The sequence below is a fragment of the Trichosurus vulpecula genome, chromosome 5, assembly GCF_011100635.1.
Source record: "Trichosurus vulpecula isolate mTriVul1 chromosome 5, mTriVul1.pri, whole genome shotgun sequence".
NCBI classification, from domain to species: Eukaryota; Metazoa; Chordata; class Mammalia; order Diprotodontia; family Phalangeridae; genus Trichosurus; species Trichosurus vulpecula.
In genome coordinates, this window is record NC_050577.1 from 167,094,105 (window position 1) to 167,107,026 (window position 12,922).

The 12,922-nt window shown below is 40.8% G+C and overlaps 1 protein-coding gene across 1 annotated transcript in view; it reads right to left on the bottom strand.

Moving 5' to 3' along the window:
- The window catches only part of MCM10 (minichromosome maintenance 10 replication initiation factor), a 37,212-nt gene extending 34,646 nt beyond the window's left edge, over positions 1-2,566 (bottom strand). Inside the window, exons 1-4 of the mRNA XM_036761401.1 lie at positions 2,519-2,566; positions 1,307-1,657; positions 599-703; positions 352-489 (exon numbers count right to left, since the gene is read on the bottom strand). Of these exons, the coding sequence (XP_036617296.1) occupies positions 352-489; positions 599-703; positions 1,307-1,657; positions 2,519-2,525 (601 nt within the window). The 5' untranslated portion in view covers positions 2,526-2,566. The remainder of the gene's footprint in view (positions 1-351; positions 490-598; positions 704-1,306; positions 1,658-2,518) is intronic.
- Between the last annotated feature and the right edge of the window lie 10,356 nt (positions 2,567-12,922).

The following is a 12,922-nucleotide window of genomic DNA, read 5'->3' on the forward strand; positions in this document are numbered from 1 at the left end:
CTACTTTAATAATTTGTGCTTTAGTTTTATTAACTCCATTTAAATATTCACAAATGTACTAAACCCTAACCCTAATACACAGCTTATTTGGAAGAGTCGGCTTCTAGACCATTATTTAACTTAACACCTACTTCTTGCCTAAAGCTGTGGAAGATGAAAATTAATATAACACAAGGTCCCTCTATTCAGAGACACTACTGTATCACTTGAAGAAACAAGAAACTATTTACATAAAATAAGGAGAGAATGATAAAAGAAAGGCTATAGGTAAGTACTAAAGTTTGTGTTAGAAACAATAAGGCAATCAGAGGTCAGGGGAAAAAGAAATCCATGTGGCCTGGAGCACTCTACCTGCCGGTAAAACCTTTGGCTTCTGGGCTACTTGCTTGGGTTTTGGCAGAGCAGGGATGTCAAGCTGGGCAGAAAAAAAAGATGACTCCTGAATCTTCTGAACTTGCCTCTCCTTAAGAGGGAGGAGTGAAAGCTTACCTAGTTGATCAAAAGTAGAAGGAAATAATAAAGCATTAGAAAAGTCATCAAAGTCTGTGTCTGCTGATATGGATATTCACAGACCAAGAAAAGCACTGGTCTTTATTACCAGAGGATTTCTGTGAAGGCTCTGGGTTTGCAGACTTCCCAATTGTAGTCATTTTTAGCCGTTCTTGTAATGTCTTCATCTGTTCTTGCAATTTCTTTAATTCATCTAGGAAAGAAAATATGCTTGTTTCAGAATCAGGCTGGAAAACAAGGTAAAACATAACGATATAATACTAGAAATTTCACCAAATAGTTAAATCCTAAGAATTTCAACATAGAATTAGATGCCTAGAAATCATGGTGAATACTGGCCATTCAAAGCCCTGTAGAGGAGTGGTGTCAAATTCAAATATAAAATGGAATCACTAAACCATACAAAAGGATGTCTGCAGGCCACCTGTACTGACTTAAGAAACCACATATTAACATTACCTATTTTCATAGCCTATATCAGACTGCTTTTCATCTTGGGGAGAAGGGAAGAAAGGTAGGCATTAGGGAAAAATAAGTGGCAAAAAATGAAAAGTGCTATGAACATTCAATTCATTCTAAGACATTTTTGCTGACAATGAGTATTAGTATGTCTCTGTGTTCTGTTATACTATTTTTTTAGTCTACATGATTGATTTTTAAACTCAGCTACAACCGTGTAAGAGGTTAGTTTGGTAAAAAAAAAATGCCAAACTTAATGGACTTCATTTAAATTTATCTTTAACTTGATAATTAATTTGTTGTATGACAGGAAATGCTAACAATTAATTCTGAGCACCTTGCAACTCCTGGTGAATTTTCTCCTGACTGGGAGCTGGGGGAGGTATGGGACTTAATTGTAGTGATTGTGCTGTGTCCTGGGCTTCTTCGTTCTCCTCATCTGTCAGGTCATTGACATCTCCAAAGAGAGTGGCCACATTTTCCTTTTGGTCTCCAGATTCGTCCTCCAGAAGCTCATCAATCTCTTCTTTGTAAGATGCCCCGTCACTATCCGCATCAAAGAGGTCATTGAATTCATCGGGTTCTCTGGCTTCCTCTGTTGAGAAGCCACTCTGCCCTGAATTACATTCTAAAGCTGACTCATTTTCCTCCAGCAGCTCAGTAAGCAGAGCCAGGTCATACTCTTCCTCTAGAAAAGAAGAAAAGCAAACCAGGGGCAAATCTGAGGAAAACTGTTCTTCAGAAGACATTGGCAAAGCAATCAAAACGTTAATGTCAGTCTTGAGAATGTTTTTTGAAATAAAGACCTTTACAATTTTACCCACATTTGGACATTCTCTCTGCCGTAGCACCGACCTCTCAGGGATGTTGTGAGGATAAAATCAGGTATTTATCAAGTTCTTAGCATGGTGACTAGCACATAGTGGGTGGTCTTTGATGCTAGCTGCTATTATTATTAATCCCTCTGTTACCACTTTTTATAGCTACAAACTAAGAGTATATAAGCATTTAACTGAGATCACTATACTCAGAATCTCATAAAAGGTTGCCACGAAAACTAAATAGCAATGAAAAAAATAGAATTTATTAAACATATAAAAATATAATGAGGAGGTGCTTTCTTTATAGTATGATAGAATGTATTCCTCGTAGGAAGGGACTAATCATTTACATAGCACCTATTATGTGCCAGGAACTGCACTAACTGCTTTACAAATGTCACCTCATTTGATCCTTACAACAACCGTGGGAGGTAGGTGTTATTATTATATTCATTTTACAGTGGAAGAAACTAAGGTTAGAGACTCGCCTGGGTCACACGGCTGGTAAATGCCTTCAGATTTTCTATACTCTGGGCATATTCTACCATACAGTTACATGGAGATGACACACCTGATTTTTAAAAGGTGATGTTCAGACTATCTTTATTGAAAAGATTAAGATGGTATTCAATACCTAGCAATTAGCAACAGAAACTCAACAGATTTTATAAACTAGGAGATAGTTTTCTTGTAAAAGCATGAAACAAAAGAACATTAATTAGACTTACCATCCATGTCGAAAGCACAGCTGATGTGGGAACTTCAAAGGAATCAGATATGACCACGAGAAGAATCCTGTGACAAAAACATAAGAATTAGATAGGTTTGATGGGAGCAAGAACTGCTATTCTATTGCTGAGATCCTAACTTTAGCATTATCTGGATGAGAACTGGGTCATGGGGTCACCGAACCACTCCCAAATCACGTATGTTTCTCTCCCTCCCCCTTCCAAGTTCCCCAAAATGTTTAGCCTTTCAGCATCTGAATATAAGTAAACTCCTTAAGGCTCAGCTAGTTTTGCAAGCTTCCCAGAGAGAGGATATTCACTCATTCATTCAAAACTAAAGGAATAGAGTACTTGACTTTAAGCAACTTTTCTGGCCTAACCTGAATGGGTGAATAAAAAAAATCATTTACTGGCCACGTAACAGGTAATAGTTATTGCCCTCAAGGAGATTACACTCTAATAGAAGACAACTTGCAGAGGTGAGTGGTAGCTCGGTAAGGGAACTTTGCTCTGGGAAATCACCAGGATACTGTCTTGATCCACTGGCATGCCCTTTCCAGATTCAGTGGCTTAAGATGAACGTAACCAGAATAAAAGAGAGTAACCTAGGATGGGAACAGGGGAAAGGATGAGAGGGCAAAGGACAAGATGGTACACAAACAATGGCAACCTGGGGCCAAATAGATATGGAGGGCTAGTTAGGTTTACACATCCTCAGTCACCAGTCAAGATGTCTAGGCCACAGCTCTAAAGATGACAGGGTTTCACATTATTCCCCTTCATATACTAGATATAAAACTACCTCCACTAATATGTTTGCATAAGCCATCCCATCCTCCCCAGTAACTATCTTCCCATATCTCTCCGGCCTTTTGTGGGTGGCTGAACTTAAGAAGGCAGTCCACAATTAGTGTCACTACTTTCTTTCCTCTTACTCTCTTAATTCTATATAGTCTGTCTTCCAACCTCCTCAATCAACTGAAATCATTCTTTTCCAAGTTACTAATGATCTTGTTATTGCCAAGTCAAATAGCCTTTTCTCAGTTCTCATTCTTCTCTCCCCTCCAGGTTTTTGGGACACTATTCTCTCCTGGCTTTTCTTCTACCCATCTGACTAATTCTGTTTCTTTTGCTGGATCTTTATCTGCATCACTCCTATTAACTGTGGGTGTCCCACAAGGCTCTATCCTGAACCCCTGTCTCCTTTTATATTATTTCTTTTGATGCTCTGACTAGCTCCCATTGATTTAATTATTGTCTCTATGCTGATCATTCTCAGATCTACTTGTCCAGCCTTAACCTTTCTCCAGACCTTCAGTCTTGTATCTCCAAGTGCCTAGTATATATTTCAAACTGGATGTGCTGTAGACATCTTAAACTTAACCTGTTCAAAATGGAATTTATTTCTTCCTGCATGGCCAGGCTCTTCCCCTTCCTGACCTCCCCATTACTGTTGGGGGAACCAACTTCCTCCCAGTCATCCAGGCTTGCAATCTCCTAGTCATCCTAGAATCCTCACCCTCTCTCATGCCCCCACCCATATCCAATTTGTTGCCAAACCCTATCGATTCTACCTTCACAACATCTCTGGTTTAAATCTCCTCTTACCTGCCACAACATCACCTTAGTACAGGCCCTTATCACTTCACACCTGGATTATTACAATAGCCTATTGCCTGGTCTCCTGGCTTTTACCTACACCAGTCCATCCTCTACTCAGCAATCAAACTGATCTTCGTAAAACATGCCTCACCATATTCAATCAACTCTGGTGGCTCTCTATTACCTCCAGGATAAAATGTAAAATCCTCAGTAATTCAAAGCCTTTTATAACCCTACTGCTTCCACTATTCTTACAATCTAAAGCCTTCCTTCTGTTGATCTTTTCCAATTTATCCTGCACTTAACTTGTTTGTACCTAGTTGTTTGTATGTTTTGAGTTCCTTGAGAATAGGTAGAGGCTGGGTTTTGCCTTTTTTTTGTATATATAACATTTATCAAAGTACCTGGCAAATAGGCACTAAAAGCCACTCCCTTCTCATCTGTTCCTTCTAGAATTCTTTTCTTTCTTTAGGCTTAGCTTAGGTGCAGCTGAGTATTCTGCCCCCTTCAATTTTCCTAGTACATTTTGTCTGGATCTCTTTAGCCACTCCAGGTATTATGCTTATTTGTGTAACTGGTAACTTATTTGTGTAACCTCCCTCCTCCTCCTCAATTCCTCTCTACTCCAAGTGAGTAGGTACTATGTTTTATTGATATTAGAATTCACGCAAAGAGGCTTTTTGTGGATGTTAAATAACTCAGGATCACTTAATGGGCCCTTATAATCTATATTAACATACATTGGTCCTTAAAGCCATTAGCCTCTACAAAGCCATTAACTCATTTTGGTCACAATACTGAAACAGATTAGGTTTATACGATATGTACATTACTCTCAGCATTTTATAATCTCAGTTCAATAATCACTTAGTCACTTTTTTGGACTTTGACACTGTGCATTAGTAACCAAAGTCAGTTAATGAACAAGTATTTATTAAGTACCTATTACATTCCAGGCCCTGTGCTAAATGTTATGGATACAAAGAAAAGGCAAAAACCAGTCCCCACTTTCAAGGAGCTCAGACTAAAGGAGAAGAAAACATGAAAACAACGATGTACAAACAAGATATAAACAGAACAAACTGGAGATTAATCTTAGTGGGAAGACATTAAAATTAAGGAGGCCTGTGAAAGAAGGTTGGACTTTAACTGAATCTTGAAGGAAGGCAGGAAAACTTGGAGCTAGAGATGAGGGAAGGTTCTATTTTCAGCAAATGAAAATGTTTTAAGTGTTATGTGTGAAGAACATGCAAGAAGCCAGAGACACTGGATCCCAAGGTACTTGGAGAGAAGATGAAAGATGGAAAAGTTGTGTGTGTGTGTGGGGGGGGAATCGGGTTATGAAGGGCTTTAAAAGCCAAACAGTGAATTTTCTTCCCCATCCTGGAGATAATAGGATAGGAGACCCTGGAATTTACAGAGTAGGGAGGCAGGGGTGGGGGTGACATGATGAGGCTTGTGCTTTAAAAGGTCAATCTGATGTCTGAGTAGATGGATTGGGGTGGGGATAGATTTAAGTCGAGACCAGCCAGTAGGCTATTTCAATAGTGTAAGTATGAGGAGATAAGGACCTGTACTGGGTTGGTGGCAGTGTCAGAAGAGAGAAGGGGGCATATATGAGAGAAGGGGGCATATATGAGAGATGCTACGAAGGTAAAATTGACAAGCACTGGTAACAGATTGGATATCAAAGATAGAGAGGCGAGAGCGAGGATTTCAGGATGGCAAATAGGTTACAAGCCTGGATGACTGGAGAGTTGGTGGTACCACCCTCAACAGTAATAAGAAAATCTGGAAGAAGGGAAAGCCTGATGGCTGGGAAAGAAGATAACAAGCTTAGTTTCGGACAAGTTGGGTTTAAGATGTTTATCGGACATCCAATTTGAGATGTTTGATAGAAACTTGGAAAAATACAAGATTGGAGATCAGGAGAGAGTTAGGGCTGAATAAGTAGATCTGAGAATGATCAGCATAGAGATGATAACTGAATGAAGAGGAGCTAATGAGATCACCAAATGAAACATTACAGAGGGAGAAGAAAACGGGGTCCAGGGTATAGCCTTGTGGGACACCCACAGTTAATGGGAGTGATGTGGATGAAAGTCCAGCAAAAGAGACTGAAGAGCAGTCAAGGTAAACCAGGAGAGAGTAGTTGTCATGAAAACCTAGACAAAGTATCAAGGGGAAGAGGGTCATCTACAGTGTTTGAGACTGCAAAGGAGAGGACTGAGAAAAGGCTATTTGATTTGGCAATAAAAATATCATTAGTAACTTAGAAGAGAAGTTTCAGTTGAATGATGAGCCAGGAAGCCAGATATAGAGTTAAGAAGAGAGAAAGAGGAAAGCAACTTGAGAAGAAGCTTAGGAAAAGTCAGCATTGGTACAGATAACCCCATTATGACATGTACTTTACTCCATGACTTTGGGGTTTTATTTTAACCATGATCCAGACAGACTTGAACTTCCTCCCTGGCAAGTAGTTACTTTTGTTTATTTTATTAATTCTAATATTTTAGTTTGTTTCATCCACCCCTACCCTTAATGGTATGTTTCCCAACATCTGCAATTTTCTATCAATTGGTCCTTTGGCATTTTACAGTCAAATTATGTCAAATCTGGAAGAGCTTAGCATATGTGAAAAGTTTCTTTTTAAAAGGAAAGACTGCCTGTACAAGAACATAATCTCATATTATTCACTACCCGTGCTGAAACACAGCTAGTTGAAATCCCAGTTCATTCATTCAGCAGAAAAAGTTAGCTTCATAAATTGATACTTTAGCTTTATCGAGAATTAGATACATTATCAGACAGCTATCTCAGACTCAGAACCTACAGCGCATGGATTTGGAGTCAAAGGACATGGGTTCAAATTCTGCGTCTGCCACTAACTTCCTGTGTGACCATTCCCTTCATCTCCCTGGGACTCAGTTTCCTCAACTGTAAAACTGAGGGTTTTGGCTTTAAATCCACGATTCCTGCTCCTACCAGACAATGACGCCTTGGAGACGTTAACGAGGACACCCCTGCTCTCTAACGCCTCCCGCTCTGGAACCGCAGGCAGTTACCCCGCAAGGACGGACGTCCTCCTGAACCCCCCACCCTCACCTCCAAACCAGCCGATTCCTCCGGGGCGCGGGAGCCGCTTCACCTCCGCCCCGGCCCCCTTCCCCTGCCTCCCTCCACTACCCACTCACCGACATGCGCTCCGCGCAGCCAGTCTCTCAACTGAGGAGCTCCCTTCGTTCCGCGCCAAAACTTTAACTTGGCCCCGCCCCGCTCCGACGTCAGGGCACTGGCGGGCTTGCCGTCTCTCTGTGGGCTGAGCTGATTGGCTGAGGTGCGTTGTGCGTGGTGACGTTAAGGGAAGGCGAGGTTAGCCATCACTCCCTCCGCCCTCACGCCCCGGCAGGGGGAGCTGCGATAGGACTGTCTCCTGGTGGAGGGCGGGACTTCCGGGCGCGTCCCTACCTTCGGCTCCGGTGACAGAAGAGTCGGGCTTCCGTTTCGGTCTCTCGCGGCGGCCTATGGTCTTTTATTCCTCGGAGCTGGCGGAAGCTGGTTTCCGCTTCCTGGATTCTCCTCCCGACCCGTTAGTTGTGTCCCTCCTCTCAAGCGTTTCTGTCTCAGTTTCTCCTTTTTGGGCTGTGGTGGGGATGCAGGTTTGCCTTTAGGCTGGGGGCTGCATTTTAAAGCTACAAATGTGGTCGTGGGGTCCAGAGGCCGAGGCCCAGAGCTCAGCCAGGGGTGCTTGACCTGGGGTCCCCGAATTTTTTTCAACATTTTAATAACTTTAGATATAGTTGGTTTCCTTTGTAATCCCATATATTTTGTTTTGTGTATTTAAAAACATGACTGTGGGAATGGGCCCACGGAGGGGCTTAACCAGATTGCCGAAGGGGTGGGGTCCAGCACACCAAAAAAAGGGTTAGAGAGAGGACGCTGGAGTCCACGGAGGACAACAACCTGCCCCAGGTAACAGCTTAGGTAGACGCTGAGCCTGGATTAGATCTTCTGACCCCCGCGCCTTCTTCTTTCGCAGCTCCCTCCATCTCCTGCCCCTTCCACCAGTTCTCTGAAGGGCCTGGCCTTGGCCCGCATTTGTTACCTCTCTCTACTTTCTTCCTTGGCAATTGTAATCACTCTTGCAGAATCTCCAAAGATGGTTATAACAATAATGATAGCTAGCATTTACATAGCATTTTTAAGGTTTGCAAAGTGCTTTGTAAATATCTCGTTTGATCCCTGGGTGGTAGATGCTATTATCAGCCCCATTTTACAGGTGAGGAAATTGAGGCAGGTGGTTTCATGACTTGTCCGGGGTCACACAGACACTGAGGCGGGATTTGACTTCAAGTCCAGTGCTCTATCAAGAGCCAAGTTTGTTATCACTGTGTGGGATGAAAGACTATCACCAATTAAAAAGTTAATTCATCATAAGGAGCCATCTCAGGGTGGGAACAGAAATACATTTTATTCAGTTCTCAAGAATAGGGCGTCCTCTGCCAGAACAGATCTAGCAAAAGAGGCAAAGTACAAGGGGCAAAGCACCAATAATTATACCTAACACAAGAGAATTCCCGCCCACCTCTGACCCTTCTCACCATTGGCTGGGAGGCAGGCTTACAATCTAAGCACCAAAGCTAGACTGAGAACTGGGGAATTGAGGCACAGAAACTCCAATTCCCATTCCCTTAGTTAATGATTACAACTAAGGTGACATCTATAAATCTAAAGGAGAATACGATAAGGGGAGGGGGAGACCCTCTCCATTCTCTTACAGTACTTTTACAGTAAAGGAAAGCAGGTCCCAGTGACCCTATTCTTAGTGAGCAAATCTTTAAACCAGAACCAGAAGAAAAAACAAAAAGTTTTAGGGTGAACTTTCCCAGAGGCTAAGTCATCAGACTCTCACAGCCTCAGAATTTTTCTACTTCCCTATTTCACCTATTTCTTGATTTTTAAACATTTCTCAGTATAGATACAGATATATATTTATACATATCTTCCCTGTGAAGTCTTCACATTTTATTTACCTGACACATCACCAAGTCCAATCCCCTTATTTTACAGATAAGGAAACTGAGATACAGATTAAATGATTTGTTCAAGGTCACAAAAGGTAGTATATATGGGACACAGGATTTGAACCCAGGTTTTTCTGACTCCTAAGTCCAGTGCCCAGTGCCCTAGGGACTATGTTGTACTGCTTCTCAAATACCAGCTCTGTAAATATGACTATAGAAATACCACATATTTATCTCCAGTCTAGATCTCTCTTCTGAGCTCCAGACCTCGTGACTCACCTCTATAACTATAGGAAATCTCTCAAGTCTATGTCTAACTAGTGTCTCAAATTGAATATGTGTCCTGTTCCTTCCTTTTTCTGATTCTGTTAGTAGCACCTAGTTCTGTTAGTGATACTTCACCTAGTTTTCCAATTCTGCAGCCTCCCAACCTACTTTTCCAGTCTTACTACATAATACTCACCTTCATGGACTCCATGCTTCTGCCAAATGGATTGTATTGCCTTCCTCACAGAGCATTCCATCTCCCATCCCCATGTCTTTGCATAGGGCTCTTCTAGATGTTTGAAATATTTTCTCCTCTGCTTCTTAGAACCTTTAGTTTGCTTCAAAGCACAACTCAAGTGTTGCCTCTTGAGGTCCCTCCCGATGTCCCCACCTGCTAGTGGCCTCTAATCAAAATTACCTTGCATTTAAAGATATATAGCTTGTACTTAGTGTGTTTCTATTTCCTCTGATAAAATGTGAACTCTCTGAGGGTAGGAACTGTTTGTCTTTGTGTCCCCACATTACAGATACATAAGAAATGCTTGCTGATTGATTCAGTTCAGCAAATTAAAGAAATGTTTTATTAAGTGCTTACCATATATGCAAGGCAGTGTTCTGGAGATACAAAGCTGAAAAACAAAATAGTCTCTGCTTTCAAGGGACTTAGAAACAACTACAGGGAAGGCTGCAGATAACACACAAAAAAGTATAACACAAGGGATAATGTGAAACGGGCAAAGGACAGATCTAAACAAAAATTTTGAAAACTTTCAGCTGGTTGGATGATAAGGCTTCATGAGAAAAGAGCGCTCAGGAGGTAGTTGATTTCCGCAAGCTTAGATGGGGATGTGGAAGACAGGATAAAAAAGAAGAGAGAAAAGTCAAAGGTTACAAGCTTCTGCAACTGACTGACTTGAGCAAGTTTGGTGCCATCAATATAAATTAGGAAGTTAGAAGCAGGGGCAACTTTAAGAAGAAGATGATTATTTCAGTTTTAAATATGCTGAGCTAGAAGTGCCAGAGGGAGATTGAGGTAAGATAGCAAGTAGGTGACTGGAGATGGGGAACCGGAGCTCAAGAAAAATGGGGGGGGACGTAGTTCCATAGGATCATATATAGATTTAGAGCTGCGATGGATCGTACAAAAGTCATCTACTCCAAGATCAGGAAATAATCCTACAGACGTTAAGTGACTTGCCAGGGTCACACAGTAAGTGTCCCCTGATTCTGGGGGATCAACATTCATGTTGATATTACCTCAAATGTCCTAACTTACTAGTTCTTTGTAAACTAGTATTCCCAATCTGGCCATGATCACCCACTGAGATTCTGATTCCATGTCCAAGAAGTATGAACTTCCTTTATCTGATCATCACCTTTAACTTCTCAGTTTTCCTTATGCCTCATTTCTCCTAAGCTTTATCCCCTTCATCATGACCTCCAGTCTCTCCATCTCTCAGTACTATGCCAAGACATCACCCCTGTTTCTGAGTATGCTCCCCTTACTCTTTTGAGCTAGTTCAACTCTGCACTGCCTTCTACTCTTGAGTCCCTTGCTTTTCTGTCCTATCACTGGACTCCAGTACTATATTATAACTCCACCATATAGCTTCTTTGCTCTTGTTTAGGTGCTTTTGAATGGAACTGGAGGAAATAGCAAAAAAGTGCTGACTGGGTCCACCATAAATATATGCTAGCGAACCTCTTCGTGGGGTAGCTTTTAACAGCAGTGATAACTCCATCCCTGCAGCCTCCTCTTCCAAATGATGAGTTCCTCCATAGAAACTCCATTGGAAGAAATGCCATCCATTTTTACTTCTAACCCAGTTGAGCTCTTGATTCTCCCTGCTTTCCAAGTGCCTTCCCTTACCTCTACAATTCTCACTTTTAGGTCCCTTTTATGTGTCATTCCTCTTTAGAATGGAAGCTCCCTGAAGGCAGGGACTATCTTTTTTGCTTGTATTGGCTTAGCACAGTGTCTGGAACATAATAAGCATCTAATAAATGCTTTCTTTTATCAGATTTCAACTGGAGCCCTTACCACAAGAAGGTAGTTTTATTATTCTATCCTAAATGATTCCATGTCCCACCAACCACAGCAGCTATTCCAAACCTTTTCTTCTCTCTTTAAGCCTCCAGTGATACTCCTTCCACCTAACTTCTCAGCTGAGTATCTTGACTTTCACTTCACCAAAAAATTAAGGCCATTCACCTAGGGTTCCCTCTTCCCTTTTCATATCATATCCTTCCTTCCCCCCACCACTATCTGTTCTTTTACTCTGGTTTCTGATGATGAGGTAGCCTTTCTGTTTGCCAAGGTCAACGCCTTTTCATGTGCTCTTTTAAAAATATATATTATTTATTTTTAACATTTTTTAAAATTATGAATTCTAAATTCTTTCTCTCCCTATCCACTGAGAAGGCAAGTAATACTATATCAATTGTAGATGTAAAATCATGCAAACATATTTCTATTTTAGCTATATTGCTAAAAAAGCAAAAAAAGAAAATTATACTTCAATTTGCATTCAGTTCATCAGTTCTCTATCTGGAGGTAGATAGCATTTTTCATCATGAGTCTTTTGGAAGTGTCTTGAATCATTTTATCAATAACAGTAATAAAGTGTTTCACAGTTGATCATCATTACAACATTGCTGTTACTGTGTACAATGATATTCTGGTTTTGCTCATTTCACTTTGCATAGTTCATACAGGACTTGCTAAGCTTTTCTGAAACCATCTCCTCCCTCATTTCTTATAACATAATAGTACTCCATCACAATCATGCCACAACTTATTCAGCCATTCCCCAATTGATGGGCACACCCTCAGTTTCTAGTTTTTGCCACCACAAAAAAGAGCTGCTGTAAATACTTTTGTACATACAGGTCTTTTTCCTTTAATACCTTTGGGATACAAATATACCAATGATATTGCTGGGTCAAAGTATGCATAGTTTTATAGCCTTTTGGATATAATTCCTAATTGTTCCTCAGAATGGCTGGACCAGTTCACAACTTCACCAACATTTCATTAGTGTACTCATTTTCTCTCATCTCTTCTAGCATTTTTTCATTTCTGACAGTTGTGAGGTGGTACCTCGGAGTTGTTTTATTTTGCGTTTCTCTAATCAATAGTGATATAAAGCATTTTTCCATATGACTATAAATAGCTTTGATTTCTTCTTCTGAAAATTGCCTGTTTCTATCCCTTGACCATTTACCAATCAGGAATGGCTCTTATTTTTATAAATTTGGTTCAGTTCCCTACATATTGGAGAAAGAAAGGCTTTTCAGAGAAATTTGGTATAAATTTTTTGATAGAACTTCATTATCTATGGTACCTTTCAGCAAAATGTAGTTTCCCTGCTTATCTCTTTTAATTAGATCTGGTTTTGCTTCTGCTTTGTCTGAGCTCATGATTGCTACCTGTCTTTTTTTTTTTTTAACTTCTGTTGAAGCAGAATAGATTCTGCTCTGGCCCCTTATTTTAACTCTATATGTCTTTCTG